Source organism: Cataglyphis hispanica, chromosome 23 (assembly GCF_021464435.1).
Source record: "Cataglyphis hispanica isolate Lineage 1 chromosome 23, ULB_Chis1_1.0, whole genome shotgun sequence".
NCBI classification, from domain to species: domain Eukaryota; kingdom Metazoa; phylum Arthropoda; class Insecta; order Hymenoptera; family Formicidae; genus Cataglyphis; species Cataglyphis hispanica.
This window is the reverse complement of record NC_065976.1, coordinates 4,081,933-4,096,744: the sequence shown is the minus strand read 5'-3', so window position 1 is coordinate 4,096,744 and position 14,812 is coordinate 4,081,933. Positions and strand designations below refer to the sequence as shown.

Sequence of the window (14,812 nt, the reverse complement as noted above, 5' to 3'; positions counted from 1 at the left end):
TTTCTCTCTCACCTTTTCTTAGGTTCTTTCAGATTATTGGTATTTATTTTTATGACATTTATGATTTTTAGTTCTCTAACAATAACATATATGTCCAAAAGATGTTCTTTGGATGTTCTCTGGATGTCTTTTTGACATGTGTGTTGTTATTTAGTTTTACATTGAAATTCAGAGCACAAACCAGATGATTTTTCTTTAAAGAATATATATTATATATTATATAGTATGAAAAAGGCTCATGGTAAAAGGAAGATCTAATTAGTATCTATACCTGTGAAGAAAATTGAAATTTTATTATACTACTAATTAAATAAATTGTTTTCTATTTATATTTACTAAGTTATGTTGACACATACACAGTTATATATGATTACATTTATAATAGTCACAATTCTTTTCATATACAATATATTTCAAGACAATTTTAAAAGTAACAGAGAGTAGTATAATAATAATTTTTTTCTAATTCACATACAATTCTTAATTCATATAAAAAAATGTAAAAATATATAAAACATATAAAAGAAAAATCAGAAAAGAAACAAAAACGAAGAGATCAAAATAAGTGACACTAGTAATAATCAGAAACTATTGATATATAGTGTTCAAATTAAAATTAAAATAATATAAATTATAACAAATATAAAAATCAAGGTATTGAAAAGATTTACAATTGATTATTAAAGAAAAAATAGCGCAATAAAATCGCATTTTTTAAATTTCTTGATTTAAAATTTTTAACTAATTGACTATTTTTATATGAAATTAAGACTTTGTTTTTCTAAATGTTTAGCCAAACAAAAATATATAGAGTGATTTGAATGTCAATATTCCGATGACATATTTTGTGATTGATCGTAAAACTCGAAATCTATTATATCGAAAAACACTGTAATTTATCAAACAATAAACTTGCAATAATTATATCTGTCCGTTTCATATCTATGCTTTCTTAACACAATGGGACATATATATAAGCTGAAAATATTGTTAATTGTGATTATATTATCTCATCAGTCATTAAAATTATAAATAAATATAATATATAAAAAATTATATATGTTTACAATATAAATAATTATAGATAATAAATAGATATGTGCATGTTATAATTATTCTTCGTAAGTTTTATTGATTGATTAATAATCTTTTTATTTTACTTATTTATTTTTGTGTTTAAATTGAAGAGATTAGCATACATTAATATTTGTAGCTCTATCTCATATTATTGATTTATCTGTGTGTATATTTAGCATATTTACATCTATATATACCATATTCATATTCATTCTTTGTATACAATGTGATAAGAAGGTCATTCAAATATCGCAGGCTGTTTCCGAAATCTCTCAATATTCGCACGGCCTTTGCTGGTGAATGGTGGTACGGTAATTGAAATCACAAAACCATGAAACTCTTTTTTCTATTTGTGAGTATATTATCTTTTCTAATATGAATACAGTGAACGATAAAATGTAAAGAAATTTACATTCTTTTAATATATCTATTATGTTGTAGGTGGCAAGCTATATCTTTATCCAGTTCTTTTCTGTAGACGCGACAAATGTGGACGAATATCTGTACGAGAAATTGCGACAATCTAAGATAGAATTTATTAAAATTCACATTCAAGAAACATCGCCGGGTAAGTTTGTAATAAATTTAATTTAGGATAAATAGGGTTAATTAAAATAGGATTAATTTAATAGAATATATTTTCAAGAAATTTTTCTCAAAATCAATTGTATTAAAAATCTTTTTTTTTTCTTTGATAATTTATTTTTATATATATATAGGCAAATTAAATATCTAATACAATAGTATTATTTAATAATTTTTTTAATAATAGCGATAAGATATCAAACAATCTCTTTGCAGTGCAGGAAACATTGTATAAAGTACAATGGGATAGATCATGGCGAGTGCCTTTAACGAGCGAGCATCGGCCATTTGTGATAAATATGTTCGATGAGATTTTCATCCTCGATGACAATCGCGTGATGGCACCTTTTCTTAACAAGACCTCTTGGAACGAAACTTACGAGGCGTTTCACCAGGTTGATTGGATCGGGGAGCATTCCGCCGTTAAATTTGTCAGGGTACTTCCAAATCATTTTTAATAATAATATCAATATCGATATATAACTTCAATTTTTATATATCACATCTCTTGTAGAAAATATTTTTTGATAATTATTTTCTATATATTTATTATTTTTATATTTTATTCGTACATATTTCCATATCTATATAATATGTATATATTACATTTATAATATTTTTTTAAAATTAATTTATAATAATTAAAATAACAAGTCGTCCTAATTGCAGAGCATTGTGTGGAAGGATACCATCTATTTATTACTATGTTACGAGTCCGATTTGTGTAATCTTTATACAGCAATGCAGAAAGACACGTTACGATTCCGCCATACCATCAGACACAGAGGGATCCCCGTGGACGCTAAATTTTTCACACAGGATAATCATCTCCATCTGGTCATCGCCAATTATGCTGGCAAATTTTCTGTGCCATCAATGTGAGTCTCCTACATAGCTTAATTAATTTCAATATAATATATTATATATACAAATTCTTCGTTTGTAACTGTTTTATATTTTTATATTTTTTACATGTAACTGTTTTATATGATAGCAAATGTATACACCTCGAGATTAAATTCTTTTTGGATTTTTAATTATTTTTTTTTTCATAATCTTCTATTGAATATAGTATCTATCGATGGAGTGGTACGTACATGGACGTAGTCGACGAAGTGATGACAACTGGCACAATATCGGTTACCGCGTTTGAGCAACGGCGATCGACGATTATCGTGTTCGCACAGTACGATGCCGACAACCCGCGGGTCGGTTCCGAGGTGTACGAGTTCAAAGACAGTAACATCGCGAGGATACAATTTTTGTCTACCATCCGACCGGTTTCGATGCATCACTATGTCCATAGCGGCTTCAACTTCGTCTTAATGATAAATGAGTTAGGGCTAAACGTTCTCTGCTGGGATGGTATACTTCTCTTGAAAATATAAATTTTTTTTTATTATTTTAAATAAAACATTAATTGAAACATATTATTATTAATTCTAGGACAGGAACTGTTGAATTGGTTTAGTCTTTCCGAGATTAATCCTCATAGCTTGATGAGTATCTTCTATGTAGACGGTGATACTTTTATAGTTGTGGCACATGATGTAAGTATTAACAGATTAATCAATCATTTTTTTCAAATATAAAAGTGAAAAGTGATAATATTGTAACAAATATGTTCACAGAATATCATCCAGTTATATAAATTTCATAGTACATCAGATTGGAAAAGTGAAAACATTAAACGATTCAAAGATAACCAAAAGATAATCGATATGATGGTATCGATAAATAATTATACAATGACTGTAACATTGATTATTGAGGAAAAGAATGTATACTGGGTGGAACAGTGGCAGGCTGAAATGACTTCTTTACCAAGCGGTAAATAACTGTAATTGCTAATTTTTTCTTTCATGAAAAAGCAACTAATATAAAAATAAACTTACATTATCCATTTTATATTATTTTAATATTTTTTTATTTATTTTTTGTAGAATTAAGAATGTTGAAATTTTTTTCTTAAGATTTATTCGTTAATTAATCTTTTTATAGTTATGAGTCTATACATACACATTAAACAACTTATTAAAAATTTTAATGCCTTATATCTTATATTTACATTGTTGTAAACATCTCAAGTTTAAAGATTTATGGAAGAAAAATTCGAAAAACAATAGAAAAAATTTTTAAATAAAATATTTCTATTGTAGATAACGCTGTAGAAGATGTTGATGCAACAAGAAGATGCTTGTCGGATCTGATCGAAATGTTGCAAGCAAGAATGCCGGCTATAAAGGAAGCCGAGGCTTCTTGGAAATTTCTTTTACCGTCCGCGCAGAACTTGACGATTTCGGAGCCAGTAAAGTTTGAAAATTTAAATTTGCAATCCGGTACAGTGGAGAGCATCGAGGTTGTGACTAAAGAAGACATTTTATCACCATATCAGATTGAAATATCTCTGGACAAACTTAATCGCAGTATCCACGATGTCGTAATACAAGGACTATTGAAATGGCAAAAAGAAAAGACTACAATTGCGTTGAAAACATCGGAAGACACAATTATCATCGACGATGCATATATAGAAGAGTTGGAGATCGATCAGGTTCACGTAGATTTCATAAACGACGTGAAGATGCAATCAGAGAAGATAATTATCTCGGAAGACAATCAGAATTTTACATATCCGTTGCGAGGGGAAAATATCATTATACACGAACTTGAAGTTGAATCTCTCTGTGGAATGCCATTCCAATGTAAGTTGAAGTAAAAACTGAACAATTTCTATAATTTATCTTCTATGTATATTTTTTTATATTTTTCTGTTCTAATATGTAAATGATGCGTTGCAGATTGGATGTTACAAAAGGATGAAGGAATCAGATTTACTGCTGCAAATAGCTCCATCGAATATTCAAACGACACTGTTATATTGCATTCCGATTTGACAGTACCAAAGTTGAAAATAAAAAGCTTGAACGGGACAATCGTCGATCAATTGATCGATGATTTATTTCGCATTAATCATACTCAGAAAATTCAAGGTTGAATATAACAACTTGTTATTCTATGCTATCATTTAATGATGTAGAAATTAATTAAAAATATGTATTGACAGAGCTTTTATTTATTTTTTTGCAGGTACAATCACATATAAAAATTCGTTGGATATTATGAATCTTACGACGGAGATATTGAATGGTATTTCTACCGATAAGCTTATGACAACGACAACGAATCAGACCTTTGATGATTTCTATATACAAGTTTTGCAAATTGACAATCTGTTTGCTGAAACAGTTAACGGGATACCAATTGAAGAAGCTGCACGAAAATCTCGCGAAAATATTATTAAGGGTAATTTATGAAATAATTTGATACATTAATTATTATATAATTTACATAATTATTTTAATAATTGATAAATTTAAATTGTTATACTTTATCTTATACTATATCACAATTATTTATACATATATATTTTATATTAATATTAATATAAAAATTATTTTTTTTATTAAAATATACTGTATGCATTTATTAGAATAATTGTATAATTAATTTTTTTTCTAATATCAAAATTTTTTTTATTTTGTTTAATGACAAATATTTATGTAATATTCCGTTTAATATTTTACTACAAAATTTCGTTTTATTAAAGGCAAGTTAAAATTGGCAAATCTTCACGTCACCGAGAATTTCACGATTGACGTGAACACATCTATGGTGAAAATGTTCGACGAACGGTTTCTTCATATTTACGAAAACGTCACAATATTGGGTGATTTACATCTTCGGAACATCAAAATTGAAAATACAGCTGCGCTCTTTGTAGAAGATGTTCTAGTAAATGTAAACGACATGTTTAACAACTTCTGGACGAAATCCAGCAATCAGACAATCTCGAAAAAGATTGCTTTGGAAAACGGTCTCACCATCGACAAACTTAATGCAAAGTACCTCAACGGTTTTGCGGAAAGCGACTTCCTGTACACCACAATGGAGGAGATATCGAGCGAATTTACTAATTTACGCTTCGAAAATCTCCATGTTGACGAGTTCTTCCCTGAAGACGGTCCGAACGACAATCTCTTTCAGGTTGAATCAAATCAATTAATTATTCGGAAACAATTGCATTTACAAAGTCTTCAAGCGGAAGATATCATTACTTTAGCTTTCAACGGCATCGACGTGGACGACATCATGAACGGAGTTCGAGCAAATATCTCGGATACCGCAAAACTTCCTGCCATTAAAGCGCGCCGCGTATTCGTCGACAATCTCGATGTCCACCTTCTCAATAATCGCGAGATCCTCTTCGAAGACGGGCTTCGCATCAACGATGATCATCAGATAGCGACCTTAAAGACACCGCAATTCAATGTACAAAAGTTAGAAGTGGAAAGGTTGAATGGAACCGAGTTGAATTTTCTGACGCAATTAAAAGATCTGACGGATTCTGACTTGAGTAGAATCGTCATTGATGGAGACTTGACGGTGGAGAATCTGACAGTCGGCCAAGTGGACGGACAATCAATCGAGAGTTTCTTAGAAGAATTAGGGCAAAGCGATATTGTGATAACATCGGAAAAGAGCATCGAAAACTTGATCGTAGAGAACATAACATTGAAGTTTCTTCATGGTCAAAATTTTGATGAGCTATTTGCCAGTATTCTCTCGAAATCGGGGAAACAAACAATACCAGGACACTTTTCAGCTCACCTTATCACTTCAGATAACGTCACAGTCGACTTCATCAATAAACAGAACGCTTCACAGCTTATGTGGGTGGACGAGCCTTTAACGATCACAGGCAACGTGACGTTCTCCGATTTATTTGTCGAAGGCGACGTGATTAGTTCGAAGTTGAATGGACGTGACGTGCACGAGGTAAAAATAAAAATCATTCCATAATCTTAGACACATAAAATATTTATTAACAGTTTTAGTAACCATTTTTATTAATTTTTATATTTTTTCTATGAAAAATAATTTTATATTTTTATTTATTTATTTATTTATTTTTTTTTTGTTATAGTTATACGACAGTTTATTATACATTCCCGTGAAAAATATCGATTTCCTGAAGGTAGATGAAATTTCCTGGGAAACACCCTTGACTAGTCCTACCTCTATATCTTACTTATTGAAAAACGCTGTGACCAAGACTGAAGACCAAAATATCACGGGCAAAGTGATCTTTATGAAAGACGTTCGCGCGTGGGCGGTCACCGGCGCGTTTAACGAGATCAACGAGATTGGACGCATAATATCGGACACCGTGATCGACAACGGGAAAGAAATTGAGATCAACGGAAAGAAATTCTTTGAGAATGATTTCGTCGCGGATAAATTGTTGGTGAACGGTGACTTGGGCATTGCCAAGGTCAACGATGTAGATATTCTCAAGTTTAATGATTCGGTCGCTAGAAAGGATCGCGAGGAAACGATTGTCGGTCCATTGACATTCCTCAAAGACGTGACAATCGAGAAACTCCACGTGAACGATGCCGATCTCAATGCGTCCATCAGCGGCGCTGCACGTTCCGACGACGCTATGCCGGATAATATCTTCTTCGAGGAGCTTGTAGTGATGAACGACGTAAATCTAAAAAATTTGAATGGGATAGACTTCAACAAGTTTGCGAATGATCGTGTCACTCTCACCGGAAATCACAGTATTTTGTGCGACTTGAAATTTAATGGTGTCATCACAGTAACAGGTGTGAAACAGTTATACAAGTTAATTTAATTAATATAAGAGTCAGAGTTCTCTCAATAAGAGATAAAAAAAGTAATGATCAATAATTATTTAAATTATCTATCCATTTGAAGCAAGATTAATTTAATAGCATTATGTCGTTATTTTAGTTTGTAATTTAAAGTTTTGATAAATTTTAATAAATTTTTATATAATCTTATACAACTTCATTATATTTTATGTTATAATAATTTTGTTTATAGGATTAAAAATATGAGTTTATAATTTAAAGAATATGAATTTAAAGAAATGATGCAAAAAATATTTTTATAAGTGCTTTATCCTAGAATTTTACAATATAATTATTTTAATCATTATTTTAAAAAGAAGGATTAAAAAATATTTTAATGTCAAATTTGATAAAAAACATTCACATTTTTTTTTCTACATGATGTTTCAGGTAATGCACAGGTAAGGAAAATCAATGGGATTCAATCATCCGAGTTTGTCCTCAATAATGTTAATGAGATGCAAATGATATATGGCACGAAAACTTTTGAAAAGGATTTGATAATCGAAGGAAATGTTACTGCGCCACGAGTCAATGATATCGAAATAATAAAGGAATATAACGACGGTGTACAAAACGATGAAGATGTTGATATCTTTGGAAACCTTGTTAGTATAACATTAACAGAATCTTTTCATTTCTATCAGGATACAAAAAATTTATAAGGCGAGAATTTACAAAGACGAGAAAGAAATCGAAATTAATACAAGCTATAGTGATTTAACGCAAATGTTAAATATTATAAAATTAATTTTAATATATGCTTGAATTATCTTTTCCACTAGATTTTTAAGGCAAACGTTCGGATTCAAAATATGAATATTTCCGGTTTGGTGAATGGCATAAACTTGCGTTCCATTATTAGCGATTCCCAAGAGATGGTGAATAAGACTCTTCAAAGTCTAGAGGAAAGCTGGAGGAGAATCGAACAGAATATCGAGTATAGTTCATTAATGTCCGAAACCTTGCGCAATATCTTCTTTTATTTGGAGACGGAAAAGGATCTGAAGATACCTGGGACCAACGTCAGCAAGATCGACATAGTGTACTTCAACGAAAACACGATAAGATTGAACATGTACAGCGAACAGCCCGGAGGATTTTGCGGGCTACCAGACAATTGTTCGTGTGCGTATCAGTTTGTGGTAGAAATCGTTGATAGAAATGTGCGAAAATGGCAAGTGAATCCCGGAGAAATCGTAAGGAATTTTCACGATCCAAGCGGTATTTTTGGCGTTAATGTAATAACGAACGCCATTTCGAGCAGTGAGAAATGCACCTCGACGAGAACCAAGGAAGAATACACTACAATTTCCTTGATGAAGACTGAAGATTCTAAAGAGATTCACGAAGAGGTTTTTGATAAAATAGAGGGACACTTGAAAGATGCCAGCATTTTTAAACACGATGGTACGCACATTATGTTAAAAGAATCCATCGTTTAAATTAAAATAAAAAAAATAAGATAGTTAATGTAAGATTGCAAATATTAATATAAAATTTAATTTACAGATAATGTGTATATAATTTTGGCGATTTACTATGATAAAACACGCATGACGCATCGTACAAATTCTTTGCTTTATAGACTACATATAACACAGAGAAATGCAACATTAGTTCAAGAAATTCCTACGAACGGTGCCTGGACCATCCAGATTTTCAAAATCAATCACGAAGTATTCCTTCTTATCGGCTGCTTTAGCGAATCTTCGGAATCTTCGTTATACAAATTTAATCCATCAACTCAAAAGGTAATAATTATTGAGAAAATCAAGAACTAGAAAACAATCTGCATATAATTTCTTGTAGAATATAAAAAACTAATCTCTATTTTTTTTATAGTTTGAACAGCTGAGGACATTCGCAAGCAGAAGTCGTTACGTAAAGAATCTATCGCAAGGAAAGGATCATTTTATCCTATTGGATAATCCTGATATGAACGCCGTGAACATTTACAAATATGATCCCACATCTGGCAACTTTTCCAATTATCAAAATATTTTTCATGTCCGTCAGATTAATGGAATCGAATGCTTCTACACCGATGGTACGAATTTCAAAGTGATGATAATTTAATTAATTACAAGCCACATTGTGTGTATATTTTTATTATAATCCTGTAACGATTGTAAAATTAACAGTCCATGATTTATAATTGACGGTTATTACAATTAAGATTTTATTTTTTATTTATTTGTCATTTCCATTTTATAAAGTTTATTCTTTTTACAATTATTTTTTCTTACAGATTTTGGCAACAGCGATGTGTTTGTGATTGTCACAACACAAGGTGGACGATTTTATGTTTACGAATATATGTTTGCCGGGGTAAGCTTATAAATTATTATATTTTTTTCTATATGTTGATTCTTATTTTCTTATACGTGAATATAAATAAAAAAAGAAACTTTTTGATGATTTTTATAAAATAAAATATTTTAAAGTATATAATTTGAAGATACATGTACTATATGCGTGTGATTTCACGATTATTTTCAGAAATTTCAAGTAAAACTGCAACACACTGTGGATAATTTACGAACGATGATGCCGTTTTACCATATGGATCGTCATTATATCTTGATTGGCACACATGACAACAATATAATCTTTCGAATTGTAAAACAAGGTCCACATTAATCCTACAAAGAGATCATCATAAAAATGAATTTTGTATATATTATAATTTTGCTTATATATATATATATATATATATATATATATATATATATATATGCGCACGCATGGATATTTTTATATATTTCGGTATATATTAAGACTCGATACAAGTATATTTATTACGCCGTTGAACCGATAGTCAAGAAAAATACGGTGATATTTATTATTATTATTATTATATATTCTATTTTTTTCTATTATTACTTATTTCTATTATTGATTGTTATTGTTTCTCATTAATGCATTTATTGCATTACATATTGTTATATTATTTATTATGTCATGCGAATAATATTAATGGAGTTATTTGCGAATAAAATTTGCACAAAGCAAAATTTAATTACCATAAAATATTTTGTATATCTCACAATTTCTCTCTTATTGATATCTAACACTCTGTGTATCAAATTATATTTAATGTTCTTTCTATTTTTTGTGTATTAACTGTTTAAAATAAAATTTAAAAAGGCGATTTTCGCGAGCACTTGCGCACTGACAACTTACGAATTTCAAATCATTGTCATTCTATGTCTATTAATTGTCATTAGACGCATTTTGTAATATATGCAAAAGCATGAAAAACGTATTACGAATTACGAATATATATATCAGAAAATTTCTGGAAGATTCGATTGATATTTGTTTTATATATTCTAGCTGTGATTCGACAAAATAAAAAATGGCAAAATTCGATAAAATTTAACGGCAAAAAAACGTATTTTGCTTGCAAACGACATAATAATTATATATAATTTTACATTTTTTTATTAATATATATTTTCTATGAATATATTCTCTCTCAAGTAGATAATATTTTTGAAAATGTGTTCTTTAAAATTTTTTAAAAATATCTTTAAGAATATTAAAATAATGGGTTAAATTCACTTTTAATCAGAGGTTTATATTAACATTTGCTATTTTAAACAAGTATTTTATGTAAAATAAATAAGTAATTAATAAGAAATAAATAAGTAATTAATAAGAATTAAATAAATATTATTTTTACAATCAGGTGTACACTTAATGAACAATAAATATTAAAAATACATTTAAAAAATATTATCTGGTCATGGGATCATTTTTTCAAAAGCAACGAGAACACGTTCGCACACCGGAAGTCATTTGAAGTTTATCCCGCCGGTGGTGCGCGAACTGAACCGAAGTTGCAACTTCGGAACAGACTTCAAAGTGCTACGTGCGCGCGAGCGAAGGAACTCTTCTCCGTCTCTGTTTCACTCTGTACACATTCGGCTTCGTTCCTGCTGAGTTAGCCGATCGAGAAAAAGGTGCGACCCTTTTCGCCTTTTCTCGCGATCGCCTAATCGTGAACGTTTCATCACCGCTCTCTCACGTTCCTTCCCGTCAGCTGTCACAAGAGCGCGACGTCCACGAGGATTAGCACAGATTAGCAGAGTTCGATGTTGTTAGAACATCGTAACGCGTTTACAAAATGTGATATCATCGCGATTCGGAAGAATAATCGAGTCACTAGAAAACTTATCCGCGCGATAAAAGAATCTACTTTTAGCTCTTTAAGAACGTTCGGCAAAATTTTTTGGTTATGTCAACCGATGAGAGATAAATTAAATAATTGTGCCTACATCATCTTCTGGATTTTTCTAAGCCATTGCTTCCGGCAAATAACAACGGCATAACAAATAGTGAGACACTTTGACGTGTCTCGATTAGCATTTTTGCGATTTAATTTTGTTTAAGGAGAATACAATAATAAAACTCTAAGTAGATGAATGTCAATAATAAAAGAGGGCCAGATGCATGATGAAGGAGCAAATAAAGAAATTAATAAAATTCTAATTAATTATAGGCATTATTTATTAAATTATTTTTTTTTTATTTTTTTTCTGCTTTATTTCCGTTAATTAGATGATTATGATGCTGCACTTGATAAGACATTGCATTCTCACAACAAACTGTTTCTTCTTATTTGCAGAAGTAAATATTTCCTTATTGAGCACTGATGGCTGTCAAAGGATTAATTTCGGCGATTGTTCAGTTTTTGACTGATCAATTGCAAGATGGGGACATAACTGCTGACTCCCGTGAAAGTTTAGAAGTGGCAATCCAGTGTCTGGAAAGTGCTTACAATGTGCAAGCTTCTGATGCTCCGGCAAATTTTAATCTATATCAAGTTTATAAGAATACTGTGGAGAACGCAGCGTCTAATTTAGGCCCAGAAGCTACAGCAGAATCAAAGGCTGAGGCGGAAAGATTGAAAAATGAAGGCAATGCACTTATGAAACAAGAAAAACATCACGAAGCACTTGCTAACTATACAAAGTATTTTTACATAATTTCTCTACTTTTATAATCTGTAAAATATTCTTCTATTTTGATTAAATCTACTTTTGTTTACAGAGCAATACAATTGGATGGTCGCAATGCAGTATATTATTGCAATAGAGCTGCTGTTCACAGCAAACTTGGCAATCATGCCTTAGCCATTAAAGATTGTCACACAGCACTTTCCATCGATCCCTCATATAGTAAGGCATATGGTCGGTTAGGCTTAGCATATTCTAGTTTGGAGAGGCATAAAGAAGCTAAGGAAAGTTATGAAAAAGCTTTAGCAATGGAACCAGATAATGAAAGTTATCGAAACAATTTACAATTAGCGGAAGAGAAATTGGCTCAATTAGGTGTCAATCAGAATCTGCCTAATATGCCTGGTGGTATGGATTTGAGTGCTCTTCTAAGCAATCCTGCTCTAATGAATATGGCACGTCAAATGTTATCCGACCCAACTATGCAGAATATGATGTGTAATCTTATGTCCGGCAATGTGGAGGAAGGTGGTCGTATGGAAGTACTCATAGAAGCGTAAGTGTATTATTTATTATCATTTTATATTTGATAAAATTAAAGAGTAATCTTAATATTCAATTTTCTCGATAGCTCGATACATTCATGTACCTTGACTTATATACTTGTGCATATGTACATAAATATTTCAGAGGTCAACAATTGGCACAGCAAATGCAGAATGCGAATCCTGAATTAATTGAATCGCTAAGACGACAAATGGGCGGCAATCCGAACGATCCAGAACCACCGCAGCAAAATTAAAATATACGACTGATTATATCATAGGATTTGAACATTTTATGAACATCATTTTATTTCTCACTCGTTACGAGACAGTGCATCGTATCGTTTTTTAAAATATCACGAGGTGAGACTTATGGCTTCAATGGCAATTATTCTGTCATCATGTTTAAAGCAAAACTAACACGAAATACCATAGAATTCTTTTCATAAATTAGTAATCAATTACGGGTGCAAAATCATGTTTCTGGGCTTTTCCTCTTCTGTTTCTCTCATTTTTCTCTCTTCTTTTTTTTTCTCTCCTTCCTCCCTTTTCTCATTCTATGTAATATTTTTTATGCATACAAGAATTGATGGAATGCGACAAAATATTTTTGTCGCATTTTGACAATTTGAATAATTGTAAGCAACTTACTCCAATTTACTATATTACTCAGAATATTGTTTCTCAGATCGCATTTGAATGCTGAATTGCACTTACAAATTTATATATGCAATTTATATAATGCAATTGTTTACTATATGTCCTGATTAAGTGATTGAAAATTTGATTAATACAAAATATATGTATATTTTATTGATATACTTTTGAATTTTCTCTATATGCATATTATATATAACAGAGAATTGTCAATATTTTATGCGATCATTATATATATATATATATATATATATATATATATATATATATATATAAAAATTGTTTATTGAAATCTTTAATCTTCGTCTTCAAACAGAATCTTATGTTCATAGTTTTGAGTATTTTGAACATACTGGTTTCTCAATACATATTAAAAATAAAGCAATGTGCTAATTATAAAAAATAAATTGTAATAAAAATTGCATGATAAAGAGCATTATTTGAAGATATTTCTTTTTAATTATTTAATTTCTTCTATTTGATAATTGGAACATTATTATTCATACACGTATACAAACTCTGAAATATTATTAATAAGCAATTAAAAAGAAATTAAGAACAAATCGAAGTGTGAACAAATAAAAAATTTCTTCTATTCGATAATCGGAACATTATTATTTACACAAACGTATATACATTCTGAAAGATTATTAATAAGCAATTAAAAAGAAATCAAGAAAAAATCGAAGCGAATAGAATTGAAACAAATAGAAAAATATCTGATAAATATTTATTTCTGACAAAAATTGCCGATTATAATCCTTGATTGTACTTTTCAGAAGCAAATATTACATATACCTATTTTTTTCTTTTTATTGTGAAAAGTGTTTTCGACATAAATACGTTTGATTTTGCAATGTTAGAAAGTTTTTCCGACTCTTAATTTATCGGCATCTTTGTAATGTTAGATGAACATGTTCGCTATGCGATGATAATCAATAGATATAGTTCCTCTCTGCGAGCAGGATACGTAAATTCCATTAACGATCGCATTCCCTGTATTTCGCGGGATCGGGCATAAGCGCTCGCCAATTCCGCGTGCGTCATATGGTGACATCATTCTTATTTGGCACGTACTTACGTACCACATATATATACATACATGTATACGTTCTTACATATTCGCTCTCGAATACGCACACGCAAACAGTATATTGCAATCTATATTCGTGATTTGCATACTCGAGTATGTTATCTACGATTAAAACCAGATCACGTTCGCGCATACTTTAAGATCAGCTGACTGTCATAAAGTTCATTCAAG

The 14,812-nt window shown here is 30.5% G+C and overlaps 2 protein-coding genes across 4 annotated transcripts; both read left to right on the top strand.

Annotated features, from left to right (window-relative positions):
- Nucleotides 1-21: 21 nt before the first annotated feature.
- LOC126857798 (uncharacterized) lies at nucleotides 22-10,409 on the top strand. The gene is made up of 19 exons (XM_050607518.1): nucleotides 22-39; nucleotides 1,333-1,429; nucleotides 1,519-1,645; nucleotides 1,879-2,099; nucleotides 2,332-2,540; nucleotides 2,735-3,027; nucleotides 3,109-3,212; nucleotides 3,294-3,492; nucleotides 3,822-4,367; nucleotides 4,464-4,655; nucleotides 4,753-4,968; nucleotides 5,273-6,501; nucleotides 6,650-7,334; nucleotides 7,773-7,990; nucleotides 8,168-8,792; nucleotides 8,895-9,136; nucleotides 9,228-9,432; nucleotides 9,634-9,713; nucleotides 9,885-10,409. Exons 2-19 carry the CDS (start codon nucleotides 1,409-1,411, stop codon nucleotides 10,023-10,025), a joined length of 5,553 nt encoding a protein of 1,850 aa, XP_050463475.1. The 5' UTR covers nucleotides 22-39; nucleotides 1,333-1,408; the 3' UTR covers nucleotides 10,026-10,409.
- Nucleotides 10,410-11,192: 783 nt separating this feature from the next.
- On the top strand, nucleotides 11,193-13,708 carry LOC126857864 (small glutamine-rich tetratricopeptide repeat-containing protein alpha-like). 3 transcript variants are annotated; one of them, XM_050607707.1, is made up of 4 exons: nucleotides 11,193-11,350; nucleotides 12,016-12,362; nucleotides 12,441-12,902; nucleotides 13,037-13,708. In XM_050607707.1, exons 2-4 carry the CDS (start codon nucleotides 12,043-12,045, stop codon nucleotides 13,146-13,148), a joined length of 894 nt encoding a protein of 297 aa, XP_050463664.1. In that variant the 5' UTR covers nucleotides 11,193-11,350; nucleotides 12,016-12,042; the 3' UTR covers nucleotides 13,149-13,708. The 3 variants fall into 3 exon arrangements, with proteins under 3 accessions (XP_050463664.1, XP_050463666.1, XP_050463665.1); XM_050607709.1 differs by lacking the exon at nucleotides 11,193-11,350 and adding an exon at nucleotides 11,381-11,484; XM_050607708.1 differs by lacking the exon at nucleotides 11,193-11,350 and adding an exon at nucleotides 11,383-11,516.
- The last annotated feature ends 1,104 nt before the right edge of the window (nucleotides 13,709-14,812 follow it).